General features: G+C 43.6%; 1 protein-coding gene across 1 annotated transcript; it reads left to right on the top strand.

Annotated features, from left to right (window-relative positions):
* The first annotated feature begins 2572 nt into the window (after window positions 1-2572).
* On the top strand, window positions 2573-3376 carry LOC120287466 (very-long-chain 3-oxoacyl-CoA reductase 1-like). Its single transcript, XM_039300271.1, has 3 exons — window positions 2573-2782; window positions 2881-3206; window positions 3313-3376. Exons 1-3 carry the CDS (start codon window positions 2573-2575, stop codon window positions 3374-3376), a joined length of 600 nt encoding a protein of 199 aa, XP_039156205.1.
* The last annotated feature ends 17520 nt before the right edge of the window (window positions 3377-20896 follow it).

Here is a 20896-nt window from a genome sequence, read left to right on the forward strand (position 1 = left end):
TGAAGCTCGAAACTTCGTAGAAGCCCAATTTAGCAACATAAGCATGGACAGAGGATTTTGCAACCTTTAGACGCTCATCCTCTAATTCCATATGACGCGCTATATCGTAAAAAAAATGATAAAAATTCTCATTGTGCGTCATGTTGATTTTTATATTCTTCAAATTGTCGAGAAGAATCCTTATAATAACATGAACTTGTTGTTCATTTGTAAGGAGTGTAGCCTATCAACTTCAACTCACATATCATGTTTAACATTTCTTGAAGATGCTGCCTCATTATTAGATTTGAGTGCTTTTGATATGTGTCAAATTTAATGATGAGTCTCCTTAATTTTATGGCAGATGTATTCCTAATCTTATCTTTCAAGGCAGTCCACATTACTTGAGCTTTATTTTTCTTTTTCCAAGCTTTATAAAATTTTTGATATCTTCTGTGCTAAATTGAGGTTCTATGCTCGAGTTTATTCATGGTGTGGTTGAGGATTTCCAAAACCTCATACCTGTTAAAGATATACTGAACCTTTTAATGCAAAATATCATGATTATAACCATTCATCTTTTCACCTTATTAAAGTTGGCCACGATGGTCTTTGATGCCGAAAACATAATCAATTGCTATAGCCACATTGATATAATAAACGCAGGATCAATAGTAGCACATTTTCTACATTAATACACATATAATTTGCAGAAAAGAAAAACTAAATTAATGATAATTCAATAAAATGTATAGAAACGAAAATTCACTATGTTCTCAATCAGCTTTTGTGTACGATTATTTTACAATCATTAATTATTTTAATTTGTGCAAATGTCAAATTCTATGTAAGGACTCCTTTGAATTCTACCAATCTACAACTTTTACTAAAAAAAATAATTATATGATTTCATGTAATTTTTACATTTTCAATTAATATCAAAAAGCATAGCACGACGTGAATTAATGTACAAACATTCATACAACAACTATAATTGAAAGCGGAATTCATGATGTAGTGAAAAGATCAAGGATCTATAGCCATTGTTTGAGTTTATTCGAAACTAGGAAATTGAAAGCATATCAAAGCATATACATGCTATCATCGAGCCAAGCTCTACACAACATATATGTGGTCATTTACATGTTGACTAACTTATGTATTTCCAAAACCATAGGGAAATACAAGTTTGAAGGAATAAACGATTCACTTATACCCTAAAAATTATGCGCATTTAAGGTTTTGTATGCCTTTTTAAACCTTTAAAAGATTGAAACATGTAAAATAAATACATCATAATGTAGAGCATATTCATACGAACCAAACACCACCAACCATGCGCCGAGTGGACTCCCACACGCTTAAACACGTTGTTTGAGTGCTTCGCACATGTGGCGCATGCGATAGCAAGCCAATATGGCTTCTAGCCTGTCCAATCAATCTAACTGTTTGACCAATCAACCTAGTCGGGTCTTCGAGTTAGTCTTCATCCAGGTCAGATTGGATCTCCAGTCGGTCGGCTCATCGGTTGGTAGGTCAATTACCGACCGTTGGTAATGTCATCATTGATGTCAGCCCACATTGATTCGCCAACGCATGCGTGGCGCTCATGTACTGGGCATTCTCAGCGTGTGGGTGGCGCTTACACACAGCGGCTTCTAGCATGTGTAGGCACATCTAGCGTCATCCGGTGGCACGTCACCCGCGGTTATGATCATCTCGACAAATACTTTCATTTCATATATTCAAAAATTGAATTTGGCCGAAAAGTATTCCAAAAATGACCAAAACAAAGATGGTTGTCCATGACCTCCAAAGCCATCTATTGCTTTGGTTCTTTTTTGATGATTCATGTTGCAATTTCTAATCAATGAACATTCAAACAATATGAAATTCATCTTCTTAATCCTCATATCAAGCAGTTTGCGAGAAAATTCGACAAAAAAACAACATAAATATCATGATACAGGCTCTGAGACCAATGAGAGATGAAATATGGCAGAAGAAACAACTAACATTGTTATTGTGTAATAAATGAATTACCTAGGAACATATGTTGAATCACAAGTGAATGATGGACGATACGATTTCACAATGGTCCAAGTACAATCACGAAGAAAGTATTCACATTCTTCAGCATTAATGTTAATGGTTTTCTTAAAATAGAATTGAAATTGCCTTTTGTTCGTTTTTTTTTTTTTTTTATGGAGTGTGAGAGAAAAAGGAACAACATTCTTTTTTGAAACGTTTTATTATTAGCAGTTGGCTATCTTCTAAAATCATCCTATTTATACTTCATTTAATATATATATATAGATCACTGCGAAAAAAAAATTTACACTCTGACAATTTACAATAGGAATATCTGGGTACAAAACTATCTTTCGGATAGGCTAGGAGAGATGGTACGTCGCGGAGTTGTGCAGAGCAGTGAGGTGAGAGACACGTCTATAAATGTTTAGCAATTGTCAACACTACTTATCTGGTGAAACCACACTCCGCACAAAGCGATGGTACATGCGGACTTCTTGATCGCCACAGCCACCATACTATGCTTCATCTCGCTCTTCAAGAACCTGCTCGCCTTCACCCGATGGCTGCACGCCACTTCCTGAGGAACCCGAAGGACTTGCAGGACTACGGCTCGTGGGCCGTTGTCACCGGCACCACCGACGGCATCAGGAAAGCCCTGGTCTTCGAGCTCGCCTCCAAGGGCCTCAACCTTGGGCTCATTGGCTGGAACCCCAGCAAACTCGAAGCCACCTCGAGTGAGCTGAGGGATAGATTCGGAGCAACCACCGAGGTCCATCACATAGTTAGCACTTCATATGCCATTTACGTTAAAAATTCGCGTGAATTCCCGAGTGATGATATATCCGACGCATTAGATAGTTTGTCCAGGTCAAGACTGGGGTTGCGGACCTCACGAAGCTGAGCGGAGAGGAGATAGCGGCAGCCATTGCGGGAGCCACGGAAGGGATCGACGTCAGGTTGCTCGTCAACGACGCGGGGTTGGCTTATCCGTACCCGAGTTGCTTTCACGAGGTGGATCGAGAGTTGATGGAGAGCATGTTGAGAGTGAACGTCAACGCAGCGTTGTGGGCGACGAAGGGAGTGATCGATGGAATGTTGAAGAGGAAGAGAGGAGCGATCTTGAACAGTGGTTCTGGTTCCTCAGTGTGTATCCCTTCGTTTCCTCTTCTGACCTTGTATGCCTCCACCAAAGCGTACGTTTCGATTTTCCTCCAGTTTTGTGCCTTCTTTTTTCGGTAATTTGTTAATATATATCGCAAAAGTCTTCACTTTCTTACTAATTTCCTTTTAGGATTGTAGCTATATCAGGATTGTAGCTATTTACAAATTTGACAGGGTAAACAACGTGATGGACTACAAGTAGTAATAAGAAGTTAATCAAATTCAACGATGGATAAAAGTTTGTGCATCACCTAACATTCCAGCTATTTAGTAGTGTTGACACCTATTTTTATCTTTCAAGTAGTATAAAAAAAATCATATCAAAAAATCAAAAATGAAAATGAAAATAAAATCAAATAAAAAATAAAAAATAAAAAAATAAAAAAAATAATTATTAATTTCCTTTTTAAAAAAAAAACTGTGAGGGTCCGGGTCGGGTTGGATTCGGCCTTGGCCCGACCCGGCCCCCTTTTTCCTTTTATTTTCTCCCTCGTGGGCTTGGGCCCAACCCTCCCCTTAAATTTTTCTTTTTCTTTCTTTTCCCCTTCGCACATTGACCCTCTTCTTCCCTCCGGCCCGGCCCACCTCATTGTCTTCTCCCTCAGCCGCTTTTTGCACGGGGAACCGACGAAGACAAAAGCAGAAAGTAGCCGTTCGCGTGGGGAAATGGCGAGGCTAAAAGCGGGCGAGAGGGTAGAGGAGACAGCATCATCTCGTGGGGTAGGCGAGCATTGGAATGGGGAAGAGAGGTTAGAGCTGGGCTGGAAAGGGGGCTGGTTCGAGAAAGCCGAGGGCACGCGCGCGAGCCGAAGGATCGAAAGCGAGAGATATCGAGAAAGAGAGGGATCGGGAGGAGACAGAAAGGAGAAAAAACAGAAAGGAGAAAGGACGGGAAAATTAGAGAGGGGAGACAGAGAGAAAACGGGGAGAGGAAGGAGGGGAACTCACCAAGGCCCTTTGCCGTCGACGCGTCTCCCGACCGCTGCAACCGCTGCTGACGCATCTCTGGGCCACCATCGCCACCGCCACCACTTTGCGAGACGCGTCTTCCAAGCTGCCATTCCCGTATGAAATTGGGTAGGCCTTTCATCGAACTTCTGGTGTGCGTTTCTGGAAATGAGTCGGCCGATGCTCATCCCGACTAGTTCGGGCGAGCTCCGGCTGCCTTCCTGTCCCTGTTACCCCGCTTGCTGTTCTGCCATGTCGCCTTCGAAGTCTGGATAGGTGCTCGGGCTGCAACCGACACAAAGTTTGTTAGTTTTGTTAGTGTATACAACCTATTTGTGGAATTGTCCGAGCGAGTTTCGCCCCCAATTGCTCCGCGTAGGGCCCCCTAGGACTGTTGGTGGCCGGAGGGACGCCGCCACGACTAGAGAGCTTGAGCCGTGCCCCCCATCTGCCCGAGAAGTCGCCGCCGCAAGTGTTCGCCGTTCTGGCATCCTTGGTCGCGGCGGCGGTCGCGACCCGGGGATTGCGGGCCGAGTTGGGCAAGATTTGTGGTCGGCCCACTCGGCCTTTGTCCACGACTTGGGCCCATCGTTTGGGCCCAAGTCAAGCTGAGCGAAGGCCCGATCAAAGGCGATCGGGCCTAGCCCGGCCGGACCGAACTCGGGTCCGGTCTCCGACCAAACTCGACTTCGCGAGCCCGGGCCGAACAGGGGTCGGGCCGACCGGACCCGGTCAGGTCCGGCCCGAATTTTATTTTACTTACTTTATTATTTAGTTTTTAGATTAAAAAAAATTTCGAAAAATCCAAAAAAACATTGAATATAAAAAAATTTAAAAATTAAAAAGATTAAAATATATATATTTAAAAAATTCGAAAAATCCAAAAAAAATATCGAAAAAAATAAAAAAAAATTAAAATTTTAAAATTAAATTAAATTATTAAAAAAATTTAAAAATTTCGAAAATTAAAAAATAATGGGGTTTGATTAGGAATTGCTAGGGTTTGCAAATCCACAGCGCCGAGGGAGGAAAAACGAGGCATTACGGCGGCGACGGCGGTGGCGACGGTGACAAACCGCCTATGGGGACGGCGAGGACGAGCAACAACGCGGTTGCGTTGGTGTGGTTGGTGGCGACATGGTCCGAGAGGGGAATGTGACGGCGATAATGCGATCGACGGCGGTGACGGTTGCTTGTTACCTATCCGTGACGAGGTGGCAAACGGTGGCGGTGACGGAGAGGGGGGGGCAACTCGGCTACGACGGCACGGCATCGGCGGATCAATCACGGCAACGGCTTTGCAGGTGGGGCACGACAACAAGCCTTTGAAGCAACGGCGTCGGGACTTGGTCGAGGTGAACGGCTGCGGCACGGCGTCCGGCGACAACAATAGCAGCAAAAAAGAACTAGATCTGAGGCACAGATCTCGGCCGGACCTTCCTCGGCCTCGATCTTCTCTCACTCAGGCCAGATCCGAGCCTCCACCGGCCGGATTTGACCTTCTCGAAGTCGCTTGCCGCCTGCCTTCCCCGAAGTCTCTCGATGGAGGGTGGGCTGAGCTCGCGACTCGAGCTCTCTCCTGCGCTCACCCTTCGATCCTTCCCGATGTCTCTCAGTGAAGGATCTCCAAGCTTGCCACACCCTCCGACGATGCTTGCGGCCACCTATTTATAGGCGAAGGAAATCCAGTCGACGGAGGGGCTCGGTCGCCGGCCTCCGGCTTCCCCACCGGTTCCGCTCGGCTGAACCAGTGTCCCATCGAACTTTCCAGTGAAGCCCGCTCAACATTAATGGCGCTGCGATCTTATCCCCTCCGGCTAACGTCGCCCTACACTCCTCGGCCGTAGGCCGTCCTTGACGTCGGCCTCCCCGCGCGCGTGAGTTGCGAGTGGCGAAGGAAAGGGAAGGAGGAAGAAGAAGAGAGAAAAGGGCTGGGCCGGGGTGAAGGAAAATGGGCCATAGGGGCCACGCGGAGGGAGAAGAAAAGGAGAAAAAAGATAATTTGGGCTTTTGCTTTGCTTTTTGTTTTGTTTTTGCTTTGTTATTTGTTTATTAATTATCTTATTTATCCGAAATGACAAAATAAATAAAAACTTAATAAAATTAACCTAATTAAAATTGAGGTGTCAATAGCTGCCCCTCTTTGAAGGTGAGCTCGCAGAGGTTGCATTCAAAGACAGACTGATGCCTCAATTTTATCCATGCATGCGTAGTAGATTATATTTTATTTGAGACCTATTATTCTATGCGGAAAAAGAGCAATATAACTTTACATATATTAAGACAGATAAGAAGATACCTATAGTTACTTACCGAGAGTGAGTGAGATTGGGTGTGAACCCCGAGTTTGGCAAGTATCAAGGCGTCATCTTACCTGGTGATATGAGGAGGTTGCTTTTCTAGGACTCGAACCATTCTTCGGTTGCCTGTTAAAACAATCAATAATTTGTCTAGGACCCGAACCTTTCTTCGGTCGCCTTGACGGAAATTGCTTTTCGGGACCCGAACCATTCTTCGATCACCTTGACGGGAGGCGCACTTCAGGACCCGAACCATTCTTCGGTCACCTATTGGAGTAATCAGTGGTTTGTCTCAGACCCGAACCATTCTTCGGTCACCGTGACGGGAAGTTGTTTCTCCAGGACCCAAACCATTCTTCGGTCGCCTGTTAAAACAATCCATGATTTGTCTAGGACCCAAACCTTTCTTCGGTCGCCTTGACAGGAGATTGCTCCTTCAGGACCCGAACCATTCTTCGGTCGCCTATTGGAGTAATCAGTGGTTTGTCTCGGACCCGAACCATTCTTCGGTCGCTGTAACGGGAAGTTGTTTCTCCAGGACCCGAACCATTCTTCGGTCGCCTGTTAAAACAATCCATAATTTGTCTAGGACCCGAACCTTTCTTCGGTCGCCTTGACGGGAGATGCACCGACCTTTCTCGGGGCATCTCATTTGTGGGTGCTGATTTGTATCGAGGACACCGGTTGGTACCCGACCTTTCTCGGGAGATGCGCCAACCTTTCTCGGGGCATCGATTTGTGGGGTGTCGACTTACATCGAAGACACCGGTTGGAACCCGACCTTTCTCGGGAGGATGCGCCGACCTTTCTTAGGGCATCGATTTGGGGGATACACGGACATTCACGGGCATATTAAAGAGTACACGGATATTCACAAGTACTAACATGAAGGATATTTGGGCCTTTGCAGGTGTCGAAATGGGTATTTGGCTGACCATAGGCACTAAAGGGGTACTTGGATGATCACAAGTATAAATTCTTGGGGGATACTTGGACATTCACAAGTATCGAAGGGGTACTTAATAATTGGAAATATTGAGAATATACCTTGGATATTTGTGAAGGTGTTCTACCTCTTGGCAATTGGGAAATATCGAGGGCGTACTTGGGGTATTTGTGAAGGTCTCTCACCTTCCGGTAATTGGGAATATCGAGGGCGTACCTGAGATTTTCGTGAAGGTCTCTCACCTCCTGGTAGTTGGGAATATCGAGGGTGTACCTGAGATATTTGTGAAGGTCTCTCACCTCCTGGTAGTTGGGAATATCGAGGGCGTACCTGAGATATTCATGAAGGTCTCTCACCTCCTGGTAGTTTGGGATATCGAGGGCGTACCTGGGATATTCGTGAAGGTCTCTCACCTCCTGGTAGTTGGGAATATCGAGGATGGATCTTGCATATTCGTGAAGGTCTCTTACCTCCTGGTAGTTGGAATATCGAGGACGTGCCTCATTATTCGTAGGCACACAAAGTAGTGGAATGCTTGAACAGCTGCTATTATTTGGGGATAACTCGGGCAAGTTGAGTGTCATGAAGAGAGTACCTAGACAGTGATAGGTACCTTAAGACAAATGGGGATAGAGATATGTTTACCTGGCAATATCTCTGATCTCTAAGAATATGTCTGCTATTTGCACAGTATAAACACATGATTGTATATGCTGTAAATTCATGAGTTCAAATGAGATTCATGCACGATAATTTTGTCAGTTCTGCATCTTTTGATTTCCACTGGGGAAGATTTTTGAAAGACATCCTTCATTTAGAATATAGATGTCTTGAGCATGCCGGATGAGGGACTTTCGATCTGAAAGGACTTTTTACTCACTCTCATGGAAAAGGCTATCGACCATTGATGCGGGATTTATAAGGACCACACTATCTCTTTGTCATCATGTCGCGCGGGGTCAGTATTCTCGCAAACAGTACGAATTTACCAATGTGAGAGGTCTTTGTTGAAATTGTGATGAAGACTTGGTCAACGGCTCATCAAATGGGACTGTTGAGGTTAAGGCTCCTAAACGAAGTGCCGCACGATAATCCTCAGGTTTGCAAGTTAAGAATCCTGCGAAAAGAGATAGAATAATCTTGCTCGTACTTCTTCGACGATGCTTATGCACATATGAAATCCTACGTTAATTGAAGTGCCCCTAGTACGAAGAGACTTTTACAATGGGATGTATGTAAGAGGGTGAGAGTTGGTGACTTGTCTTGGCATTTGTCGGTAGTCTTTCTTGTCGAGATGGAGGTTCTATGGACCACAACAACAACCTTGTTTACTGTATTTTTGGCTGGGGGGCATTAGCCTTGCTTTTACCAAGCACACTGCTTTTTTCATGCCCCTATTTTTATTCCAGTTCTTCTTTTATAGGCATTGACATTGCTTTTACTAGGTACACTGCTTTTTTATGCCCATGTTTTTCATTCTTCTCGTTAGAGGAACTAGCCTAGGCAAGTTCAATCACGACACTGTTGTTAGACTCTTGAGTCTTCATCTTGATGGCGCTACGGACTATCTTTGCTTAAATGGCGGTAACTTACATTTTGCCTCCATGTGAGGGTGAAATTACGAGGCTCAATTGGGTTGTACAATGAATACAAGTGCATAGAGAAAGAATTGCTCTTCGTCATTCTAGGGCACTTAAATTAATGCGAGTGTTCATATGCAATAAAGACACCCAAAGTTGATGCAAGTGCGAGCAAGAAAATTTCTATCTCTCTTCTCACCTTGTGATGCTACTTCGCTTCTAATCTGCCCCGGTGTAGGGGTTGTTCTTGACGGGGGTATGAGAGAAGCTTCACCAATGTATGGGGCTTAATGGGGTGAGCGATGGAATGCCTCTCACTATTTTGGTTATCGTATCATTCGCGAGAGAACTCTTTACCCTGCAGCTATGGAATCTTCTGCACTCATCTCACAAGTGTATAGATGGGGGACTGTGTGTAGGATATGACTTGCCTGTCATCATTCTGACACGCCTCATCCAGCATGCTCGATTAATCTTGTATTCTAATTTAGCTGTCTATTCTAAAAATTCTCAATGGAATCAGTGATTTAGACAGGCAAAATCATCATGCAAAAATCCATTTGGAAAAAGCATGCAGTATTTTAAATGTGAGAGAGTTTGTATTCTCAAAACAAATGAATGGTTTTTGCTCAAAAAGACCTTGTTGACAGCTTTAAGGGTCAACAAAATATGTGTTTCCAAATATGTTAAATCTTGGATATCAAAAGAGCTATTCACAAAGGGGTGTCGATGATTGTCCCTATTGATTAGGAATATGGCACATGAATGATCAGCTGGGGTTGGGAATCTAATCGGGCATCTTTGTTTCTTTTTCCTTGCTTGGATCACTTGGTTTGCCCTGTTTAACCACTTGATCTGGCTCTTGAATTCCAATGCTTCCTGTCAATATGAATTCGGAGAGTGAGTGTGAGAAATGATGCCAAATTACCTTTTCCCGAGTTTATTTGTGCTGGTTCTTAGGGAAGTTCTTGACGGCCTCTTTTACATTTCAATGCTTTCTTACGCTAGCCTTTCCTACTTGTGGCCCCATATGCATGATTGCTGGTTGTTGATTGATTTTCAATGCTTTTCTTCTGTGGAATTTTTCCTTCTACTTGTGATCAAGCAAAGTTATGTACCTCAAGCCTTTATAGAATTTGAGATGGACAATCAAAACTTCCAGTTTTCTAATAGCAATTACTTCTTACAAGAGCATGTGTCGGAACAAGAAGTGAGGCTTCAGATTCTAAGATTGTTGGTAGGACGAGAAGGCTTCTTTTAACCGGTGGTTCTGAATGACGCATCCTTTACACCGAGCTGGGCAAAATTGACAGGGATTACTCTTACGCGTCTGCTTGGGTAATGTCGATTTGCTCAAGTTATGCCATCAAGTTTGCTTCTTGATTTATGACATTTCCTTAAAGACTGGTCATCACCATTTATTTTTCTCCATGGAGTCAAACACACATTTTTTATGATGGTGTAAATACATCACTCATATATAAAGGTGCATAAGCATTTTCATTCTGATAGAGAAGTGCTTGGCAATGCCAGACAATAAACATCTTTCAAGGGTAGTACTTTTTTACAGCATCAGAATTAACTGGTTTGGAGAATTCCCGCCCGTCCATTTCAGTCAGAATCAAGGCTCCTCCAAGGAGTATCTTCTTTATTACATAAGGACCCTTGTAATTTGGGGCGAACTTGCCTCCGTGCTCTGGAAAGATTGGCAGCGTCTTTCTCAAGACTAGCTCATTTACCTCGATGTGCCTGGGTCACACATTTTGATTGAACGATCAAGCTACCCTTTGTTGGTAACACTAACCATGACAGAGGGCTTTCAGTTGTTTTTTGTCGATCATATTCAGTTGCTCAAGCCTTTGTTGTGTCCATTCTTCCTTGGACAATCTGCTTGGGATAAAATTCGCAAGGAAGGGATTTATACTTCTACGAGCAAAACCGCCTCCATGCCGTAAACCAAGGAAAAAGGCGTTGCCCCGGTGGAAGTTCGAATCGAAGTTCGATCGCTGTTAGTGCAAAGGGTAGCCTCTCATGCCGGTCGCGGTAGTTTTCAGCTGTCTTGGATAGGATTCTCTTGATGTTCTTGTTGGCGGCTTCCACGGCTCCATTCATTTGTGGACGATAAGGGGACGAGTTCGGATGTTGGATTTTGAACTCGAAAACAATTGATCAATCAACTTGTTGTTTAGGTTTGACCCATTGTCGGTGACGATAGCTTCCGGTACGCCATAACGGGCGATTATGTCACGTCGATGAATTTCATAACGTTTCGTGCGGTTACGCTTGCATAGGATGCAACCTCGATCCATTTTGAGAAGTAATCGGTGTGACCAAAATGAATCGGTGCCCATTTGATGCCTTCGGATTGATTGGGCCAATTACATCAATACCCCACATTGAAAATGGCCACGGCTCGGATAAGCGTGCCATTCAGTTGGAGGGACATTTATCTTGTCCCCGTGAATCTGACAACGATGACAGCTTCGCACATGCTGAGCACAATCACTCTCTAAAGGGAACTAGTAATAACCCAATCTCATTATTTTCTTGGCCAACATACGTTCATTCATGTGAGGGTCACATACTCCCCCATGTATTTCTTGCATCATTTGTGTGGCTTCATTTGCATCCACACACCTTAGCAGGACTAAGTTATATGATCTTTTGTACAAATTTTCACCGCTGATGAAGAACCTCGAAGCCATTTTCATAAGGTATTTTCGATCAGAGGGAGTGCTTTCTTTAGGGAATTCACATACGGATGTATTTCATGATGTCGTAATACCAGGGTTTTCCGTCGAGTTCTTCAGTTATAGTCATGCAGTGGGCTTGTCTTGTCAGGACTTCAATCTTCAAAGGCTCTACTTCTAACCCTTTCGTTACTTGTAACATAGATGATAGTGTTGCTAGTGCATCAGCAAACTGGTTATGAATTCTATGTAGGTATTCAAACGAGATGTCCTGGAATTCTCCTACCAATTCTTCCAAGTAGTCGTGATAAGGCACTAGTTTGGCGTCTCTTGTCTTCCACTCGCCCTGATCGGAGAATAATTAAGGTGGAGTCACCGAACACTTTTAGTTTTGACACTTCCATTCCAATAGCCACTTGTAGGCCGAGGATGCATGCTTCATATTCGGCTATATTGTTGGTGCATGGAAACATCAGTTTTGCAGCCACAGGATAATGTTGCCCATTTGGGGATATCAAGACCGCCCCAGTGCCTGAACCTGACAAATTTACAGCTCCGTCAAAGAACATAGTCCATGTGTCCTCTTCTACTGTTGAAATTCGGTCATCTGGGGAATGATCCTCACGTACTTCTTTAGGGAAATCTGCTAACATATCAGCAATCACCCGACCTTTAACTGATTTTTGTGACATCACCTGGATGTCAAATTCTGAGATTATGATTTGCCATTTGGCTAATTTTCCCACCAAGGTCGGGCAACCAAGCAAATACTTGATTAGGTCACTCTCAATTACGAGGAATGTCTGGTAATGCAAGGTATACTGCCGGAGTCTGTGCAACACCCATACCGATGCAGCACAGGTCTTTTCTGATTTGGAGTAGTTTTGTTCTGATGTGGTGAACTTTTTACTCAAATAGTAAATGGCTCGTTCCTTCCCATCATGGGGTCCTTTCTGTGCCAACATTGCACATAGGGATTCACTTGTTGATGATAAGGTAGAGGTCAAAGGGTGTCTGAGTCGGGGTACTAAAATCGAGGTTTCATCAGGTACCGCTTTAAATTTTCAAACGCCAGTCGGCAGTCATCATCCCATTCGATTTGTGCATCTTTCTTAAGAAGTTTAAAGAAAGGTTTTGCAGTTTCAGAAAGTTGGGAAATGAATCACGCAATGTAATTTGAACTTCCCAGGAGGCTCCGGACTTCTTTCACAGTCGAGGGAGGAGGCATCTCAAATATCGCTTTAGTTTTGACGGGTCCACTTCTATCCCTTTACAGCTCACAATAAATCCAAGTAATTTTTCAGAAGTCGCCTCGAACACACATTTTGCTGGGTTCAAGCGCAACTTGAACTGGCGAAGTCGATCGAATAATTTTTCCAGGGTCTTCACATGGTCTTCTCCATGTCTGGTTTTGGCGATCATGTCATCGACATATACTTCAATTTCTTTATGCATCATGTCATGGAAAAGGGTGACCATGGCACGTTGGTAAGTTGCTCTAGCATTTTTCAGGCCAAAAGGCATGACCTTATAGTGAAAAGTTCCCCATGGAGTAATGAATGCCGCCTTTTCCTTGTCTTCCTCCTTCATTTTTATTTGGTTGTATCCTGAGAACCCATCCATGAAAGAGAAAAGTTTGAATCCAGCAGTACTATCCACAAGAACGTCTATGTGAGGTAACGGGAAATCATCCTTTGGGCTTGCTTTGTTCAAATAGTGATAGTCGACACAAATCCGGATTCGACCATCTTTCTTCTTCACTGGTACAATGTTTGCCACCCAACTAGGATATTGCAAGACTTCGAGGAAGCCTACTACCGGGAGCTTCATTACTTCTTCTTTAATCTTTTTTGACAATTCAAGCTTAGCTCTTCTTAGCTCTTTGCTTCTTAGGGGCCACATCGGGGTTGGTTGGCAAGCTATGCTCCATGATCATTGGATCAAGGCCTGGCATATCGGCATAATACCATGCGAATACATCTTGATATCTCTTTAGGAGGGCAATTAAGCTTGCAGCTTCTTCTTCAGGAAGGTTCGCGCCAATCTTTATCTCCCTTCGATCTTATGTGCTGCCTAAATTGACAATGATGGTGTCTTCGGTAGTAGGGGCTTTTCTTCTTCGTGGCGCTTCCAATTCCATTGCATTTCGTCGGAATCATCAAAATCATCATCGAGTCATCGAATTGCTATCATGGCTACTTACGGTCTTTGGTTTGGACCGTTCCCATACCCTCGCTTTTGCCACTATATTATTCTGTGTCATAGAGTAGATAGGCTAAGGGAATAAATAAGGTTAGTAGCATGCATGCTTCTTTCTTTTGAAAATGTGATAAATTGTTTTTAAAGATTAAAGACAAGGAAACATGAGGAGACCCGAGCCTCAGATTTCTTCTTTCATTTTGGTGGCTATCATCAACGGGCCGGTTTGGTGTGTCTCCTCATGCCCTCAAAATGTTTTCAACTTTATTTATTAGTAGACGTATTTACAGGGTGGTTTCAAAAAATAGTTCCTTGAGTGGAACTGTTGTTGAAAACAAAACAAGCCAGACTTTAAGAAATATGTACAGGCTCCCACGTAGGGGAGTATGTAGAGGAGTTAAAAAGGATTCTACTCGAGCGGGCTTGCACCCATTTCCCCTGACGGTCCCTCGTTGATAGCGCCCACGAAGAAGTCTTCATACCGGTTGCCAGCCACGTCTCCTTGTGCTCCCGGTTTTGTGGATTTCGAGATCATCCACGTCTCCCCATCCATCGGGGACGATGTTGTAGTGATGATCATAGAAACTTTGGGGAATTGAATAATTGACATAGTAGTCAAATTTACCACTTGGTTGGCCCAAAGTGTCTATGATTGCTTCTCCTTTATGTGCCTCCTTAGCATGCTCAGGGAACATGGTACGGGTGCTGGGTACCACGAGGAGGTGATCATTGCCAAAACACAGCCATGGAGAGCGGAACATGAATACCCCAGCATCCAAAAGATCTTGAACCTTGTCTCTCAGGATGGTGCAATCATCTAGCGAGTGTCCTAATTCCCCTGAATGGTAATCACATTGTTTGGATGGATCATAATCAAGGAAGTACTCGGGGGTAGGATGGTTCAGTTCTCTGCCGATTATCCCTTGCTCTAGGAGGATGGGGAAAATAATGGCCATTGATTTAGGAAGAGGCGAATATGGTCGTGTGCTTCTTGAGGATAAGGGTAGCCGTGCCCCTCGCCAAGTCGTGTCAGTCTGGTCTTCTTCATTGACTACCAGCTCCTCATTGTGACGAGAGCGGAATGCCTTTGGTAGCTTGAGCGAAGTTTTCTGTCAAATGATGTACGAGTCTCACGTAATTCTTCAACTTGGTGTTGAAGCTGGATGAACGAGAAGTTATCGCTTGTCTCTTCTAATTGCTCTTCCTCAATGGCACCTATGAAAATGTCCCCGAACATGGAGGTCACATCATCTAGCCCTTCTTTCTTAAGTGAGGGCTAAGTCGTGTCTTCCTGGATTATGGGCAATTTCGCGCTTCCGGGGTTGAACCATTTTGAAGTATTCATTTCCTCTTCCTCATGCATCATCCTAGCTGGGCCTGGGAAAGTTTCCTCGAGATGGGGATATACAAGGCTGATTTTTTTCTTTGCTTTTTTATCTGGGGAATATCCTAAACCGATAGTATAGGGTCTCCTTAGGGTTTCAATAGGCTGACGAATGCCCTGGCCTCTCCTACCAAGCCCTTGTCCTGGAAGGAAACCGTGTCCTACCATGATTGCAGCACTTGATATCTCGGGGACGAGGGGCAAAGTCTCTCGAGTTTCGTGTATAGTAGACACGAGCTCGAACGATTGATAGCTAGCTTTGCTTTTGTCACTAGGTTCAACATAAGGGATGGCCGTCTCACGGTAGATGCGGTGATCTTCCTCCCCTCGGACCGTGATCAGTTTTCCTCCAACTATGAACTTCACACTTTGGTGGAGGCTCGAAGGTATTGCTCCTGCAACGTGGATCCATGGGCGCCTTAAGAGGAAATTAAATGCAGTGGGGGTATCCATCACCTGGAACAAAATTTTGAATATGGTTGGGCCAATTTGAATGTCGAGCTCGATCTCTCCCCTTTGTTTCCTTCTTTGTTCCATCGAATGCTCGAACGAAGTCTTAGGTACTGGATCCATGATCTCTCTATTTTAAGGCGACAAAGTGTCGCTAGTGGACATATGTTAAGAGCAAATCCGTTGTCAATCAGTACTCGAGCGACGTGAGATGCGTTGCACTTGACTGATATGTAGAGGCCCTTGGTGTGTCCTCTACCCTCCTCAAGAATTTCTTCATCAGAAAATGCCATTTGATCCTTTAGAAGAAAGGTATTGACAAATTCCTCGAGTTTGTCATGCTCAATCGTTTCAGGGACATGTACTTCACTTAATACTTTCATAAGGGATTTCTGGTGCTTGACAGATGTCTGAAGCAATTCCAGCGAGAGAGATCTGTGCTGGTGATTTTAAATGCTTGTTCCACCACATTATATTCACCGGCCTTAACTACGGCCAAAAACTCCTTGGCTTCTTCATCGGTGACGGGCTTAGCGGGCGAGTATTTGCTTGAGCATAGGTTCGCCCGGATCTCATGACTAAACCAACATCAAGGTCATAAGACCATGGTACGCATTGTTGTACTCGTACTTGTAAGGTTGGGGATCTCGATGACTATAGCCGTTTCTCTGTTGATACTTGAACAATGGCTCCCTTCCTTTCAAAGACGCTCTCAGGTGAGGGTGAATCCTTCTTCTCCTTTTCCGCATTTAGCGCGGCAAACTCTTCTTCCCAGTTGATGAAGACTTGCGATATGGTGGAGACTATGCTGGTGTGGCCGACGTACACGATTATTCCGGCCTCTATCATTCTTAATACCCTTTCCTCCATTATTGCAAAGGGTGGTATTTCATCATCCGGATAATACCCAGTTTCTACTAGCCCTCGATAGATGTAAGCCATATGTGCATTGACATTTTTATTTGACCGGCCGGGCGAATATCATGTTTACTTTGTCGGCATGATCGGGGAGCGGATTGCTTTGGACATTTGGCTTTGCAGTTTGGAATGAGAAGGCCTTAGTATCCAACAGGTTTTGGATCCGATGCTTAAGGATGAAACACTCATCAGTTGAATGGCCTACTTCTCCCATGTGATAGTCACATTTTTTGGACGGGTCATAGCTGGAGAAGTTTTCAGCATTGGGTCGTCTTGGCTCAGTTGAAAGGAGGCTCTTGTTTTGGAGGATTGCCAAAACCTGGGAGGGAGATCCAAGAAGCGGAGTGAATTGTCTTCGGTTGTTGTAGCGCTGGGGTGGACGGCTATTAGTCTGTTGTTGGCCTGTGTTTGTCTAAATAGTCGGGAGATGACCGGTGTTTGCAGTGTATGTGGCATTGACATCAATCAAGGATTCTTTATCATTTTTCATGTTGAGCCTTCTGCTGATAGGTGCAGGCTCAGTGAACCAGCCGTCCCTTAAACCTATCTCAATCTGCTCTCCCCTTTGGAATGAGTTGATTGAATGATTCAGACGATCGTAGTCACCATCCGATTGCGGTATTCGAAAGGGAGGGTTTTGATGAACATTTTCTCAATTCGAAGTCAGTTGGCTCATGATTGATCGGACGGCGAGATTCCTCCATCTAATAGCATATTCTTTGAAAGATTCCTGTTTTTTCTTTTCTGTGCGATCGAGATCCTCACGAGAAGGGGTAATGTCCATTATGAATTTGTACTGCTTGAGGAATGCTTCACTTGCTTCACTCCATGTCTCAATGAGGTTTATGTTCTTTTTTATGTACCACCTCAGGGTGGGACCTACCAGGCTTGACTGGAACAACTGGATCATTAAAGGTTCATTATTAACGTACTGGGTCATTCGAACCAAATACATCTGCAAGTGAGCTCTTGGGTAGGTCATGCCATCGTATTTCTCGAATTCAAGCATTTTGAATTTTTCCGGCATTTTGACCTTAGAGTAGATGGAGAGGTCTGTTGGAGTAGGATCTTGAAGGCCCTGCAATTGTTTTAGCCTCTCTTCAAGTTTCTCAAGGCGTTTGTCATGTTCAGTCTTAGACAAACTGTTGGGCTTTGCTTTCTCAACCATGATTTGGTGCGTATCATCCTCCAATTCGGGCATGTTATCATCAGTATCTCTTCCTTGATCACCTCGGGTAGACGATTGCGGTAACAATACTTCGATTGAGGCTGGGGCAAGAGCCAATTTGCCTTGGATGGAATCTATCTGCTTTGAGAGTTGTTGAAGAACATTGAAGACTTGCTTCATTTCACTTTCCATAATCTCGACACGGCTTGGTACGTTTTCTTCAGCCATTCTAGCTTTTGGATTTGGCAAATACGACTATGATGTGATTACCTGTCAGCACAGAAAATGGAGAAAACGTAAACAAGGGAAACACATAGAAAACTGGCTCATAACAAGGGTCGAGTCATTCTTATTTATTAACAAGAGATTTATACAATGCCAAAAGGGCTTCTTACACAAGTCAGAACGACCCTAGATATTCACATTAGAAATATTCACATCAAAAGTCCCGCCGCCCATTTTTATATGCGATGGGAAGTTCCAATCTTGTGGAGCTGCTTGCTTCTTCGTACTAGCTTCGATACGTATCTCCTGCTTGTCTCGAAGCTCTTTTCAAGGGATTCGATTTGCCCTTGCAAGGTAAGTTTATCAACTACATGGGGGATTACTGGTTGCAAGTCCTCGGGAATTATATGGTTGAGGATGTAGAATGTGGATGCATGATGAGCTTTTTCTTGTCCCTTTAACCTTCTGGGTACGACAATCTTTTCAGTGTGACATCTACTCCATGCATTTTGAATTATGCGGATCTCCTCCAAGTAGTTGTAGTCTGTACGGGTCAAAAAGATTCGGAACAATCCCGATTTGAGCGGTGGCGGGATTTCTTGGAGGACCCTATACTAACGAGCCACCCTATATGGATAATATGAGGTAGCTCCGAAGAGGCCCAGCAATGGGATGGGGTTGTAATAATTAAGCGCAAAGCGCGCCTCTCCTGCCATGAACCACTTAGCTCGCCATAGGAATGTCTTGGGGACAGGGTTTCTTAATAAGTTAATCCATCGAGAATATTCCTCGTTGGGAGAGTATTTTCAAGCTTTGAAACTTTTGCAATGAGTGTTTGAATTCATTGATTTCAAATATTTGCATGAGGTGCCTGAATCCTTTGATATGGGAAAAGAACCACATTTGTAAAATTTCTGGGGCGGCCCTCATGACTTTTTCTTTTTTTTTCTTTAAAACGATTAAGGGATAAAAACGTTTCGGTTAAAACCATGTTCACATATCCTGCTCCAAAAATGACTTGATTTACCACCCATGTGATTGAAGGATTTATAGCATTCTTTCGATGGGGAAAAATAATAAAACCAAAGAATGCTAAAAGGAAGATCTTGGCTTTTTGGGTCATTGATTGTTGGTTAAAGATGACAGCGGAAAAGCATTGTTGTTGGCTTGAACAATTTCTCTTACCGAATGATTTTTTAGAAACCGCGATAGACTAACCACAGGGTCAATGCTGATTGGTGGCATGGTAAGCTCGCTTCCCAGGGGCATTCCTATGGCGAGACTATACTCTTCTAAAGTCGAAGTCAGTTCAAATTTGCTGAACATGAAGGTGGATGCTTCAGGGCACCAGAAATGTGGTAATGCTTGCATGACCCCATAATGGATATTGATTTGGAGCAATGGGAGGAGATGACCGATTCTTGTTTTGACGCACTCTTGGCCGAGTTGATCTAAGCTGTTTCCACCATCGAGAAGCTCTCCCTTTGGGGTAGGAATGAACTGGATATCAAATCTTCCCATCGCATATAAGAAAGGGAAATACACAACCTGACCCTATTTTGCCATGAGCAAGAAAAGACTAAGTAAAAGTTAAGAAATCACTTTGCTTTTAAATAAAATGGCAAGCACAAAGACATACAGATGGGATGTGCGGCTCGATTTCTAACTCAGAAGAATTGGTGAGATTAAAAGGATATCCGCCCGTCGCAGTCTCGCATTAGCAGCATACCCTCTTAACCTCGGCTAAGAAATTCAGGGAAAAGAAAGGCGACCTCTACATCGCAGTCTCACGTTCGAGGTCGTATCTTTCATAACACCATCCTAGAAATCCTATGGCGGCCCAGGTCCGACGGCCGGGTTATGTGTGCCATGTGTAGTATTTAAAACAGTAAAGCATGCACAACAATTTATAATCACAAAACATTTTATTTTAACAAAATAAAAAAACTTTAAGCTACTACCCTGCACAAAAGAAAAAAAACAAGTCAGTAAAGGGTTTAAACAAGATAAAATGGCATAAGTCCTCAAATGTCCCCAGCGGAGTCGCCAAGCTGTCGCGACCTCTCTTTTTTTCGGCGCCCGCAATCGGGTACGAGCGCCTAAGGAGGCTAATGGCTCGGCTGAAATTAGTTATGCCCGGACTCTCCCAAGTCCACCAATTCACGAATTTAATAGTCTAAATTTTTAACCTATAAATTAATTTTAAAACGGAGTCGCCACTAATCGGTTTGGGGTGGGTCGATTAGAAACCCAAGTGAAGTATCGGGAGAAATGCTCGCTCCTGTGTAACCAAAGAAATTAGGATCGTGGACTTGATTACACTAGTTAATCACTAATGCCCTTTCGGTACCTAATCTTGTTTAAACCCTGAGGTTTTTTGGATGTTCGAGGGATTTTCCATGCATTTTGGGAGGAAAAACATTTTTGAGTCTATTTCTAATTTTTGGACACAAAAGGGATTTTTTTTTGGATTTTTTTAGTATTTTTGGAAAATAAAATATTTTTTGCATATTTTGATATATTTTTTTGGAAAATAAAACGTTTTTAACATTTTAAAACATTTTTCGGTTTTTGGAAATTAAAATATTTTTTAATTTTTTTTAAAATAAATTATTTTTATTTTCCTTTTTTATTAAAATATTACATAAAATAATAAAAAGCCGACCCGGGTCGGATCCGCGAGTTAGGTCCAACCGGGTTGGCGACCCAAACGCGTTGCGGGCCCGACTCAGATTTTCTCCTTTTTTTTTTATTTATTTATTTGAAACGGCGTCGTGGCCTAAGAGCCCGTTTTCGAAAAGAACCGGGCCGACCCGTCGACCTAGTTCAGTGAAACCCTACCCAATTCGCCGAACCGGATTTCCGCTGCCCAAAAATCGCGGAAACCCTACCCGACTCGCCAACCCGGCTCCGA

Source organism: Eucalyptus grandis, chromosome 8 (assembly GCF_016545825.1).
Source record: "Eucalyptus grandis isolate ANBG69807.140 chromosome 8, ASM1654582v1, whole genome shotgun sequence".
Taxonomy (NCBI): domain Eukaryota; kingdom Viridiplantae; phylum Streptophyta; class Magnoliopsida; order Myrtales; family Myrtaceae; genus Eucalyptus; species Eucalyptus grandis.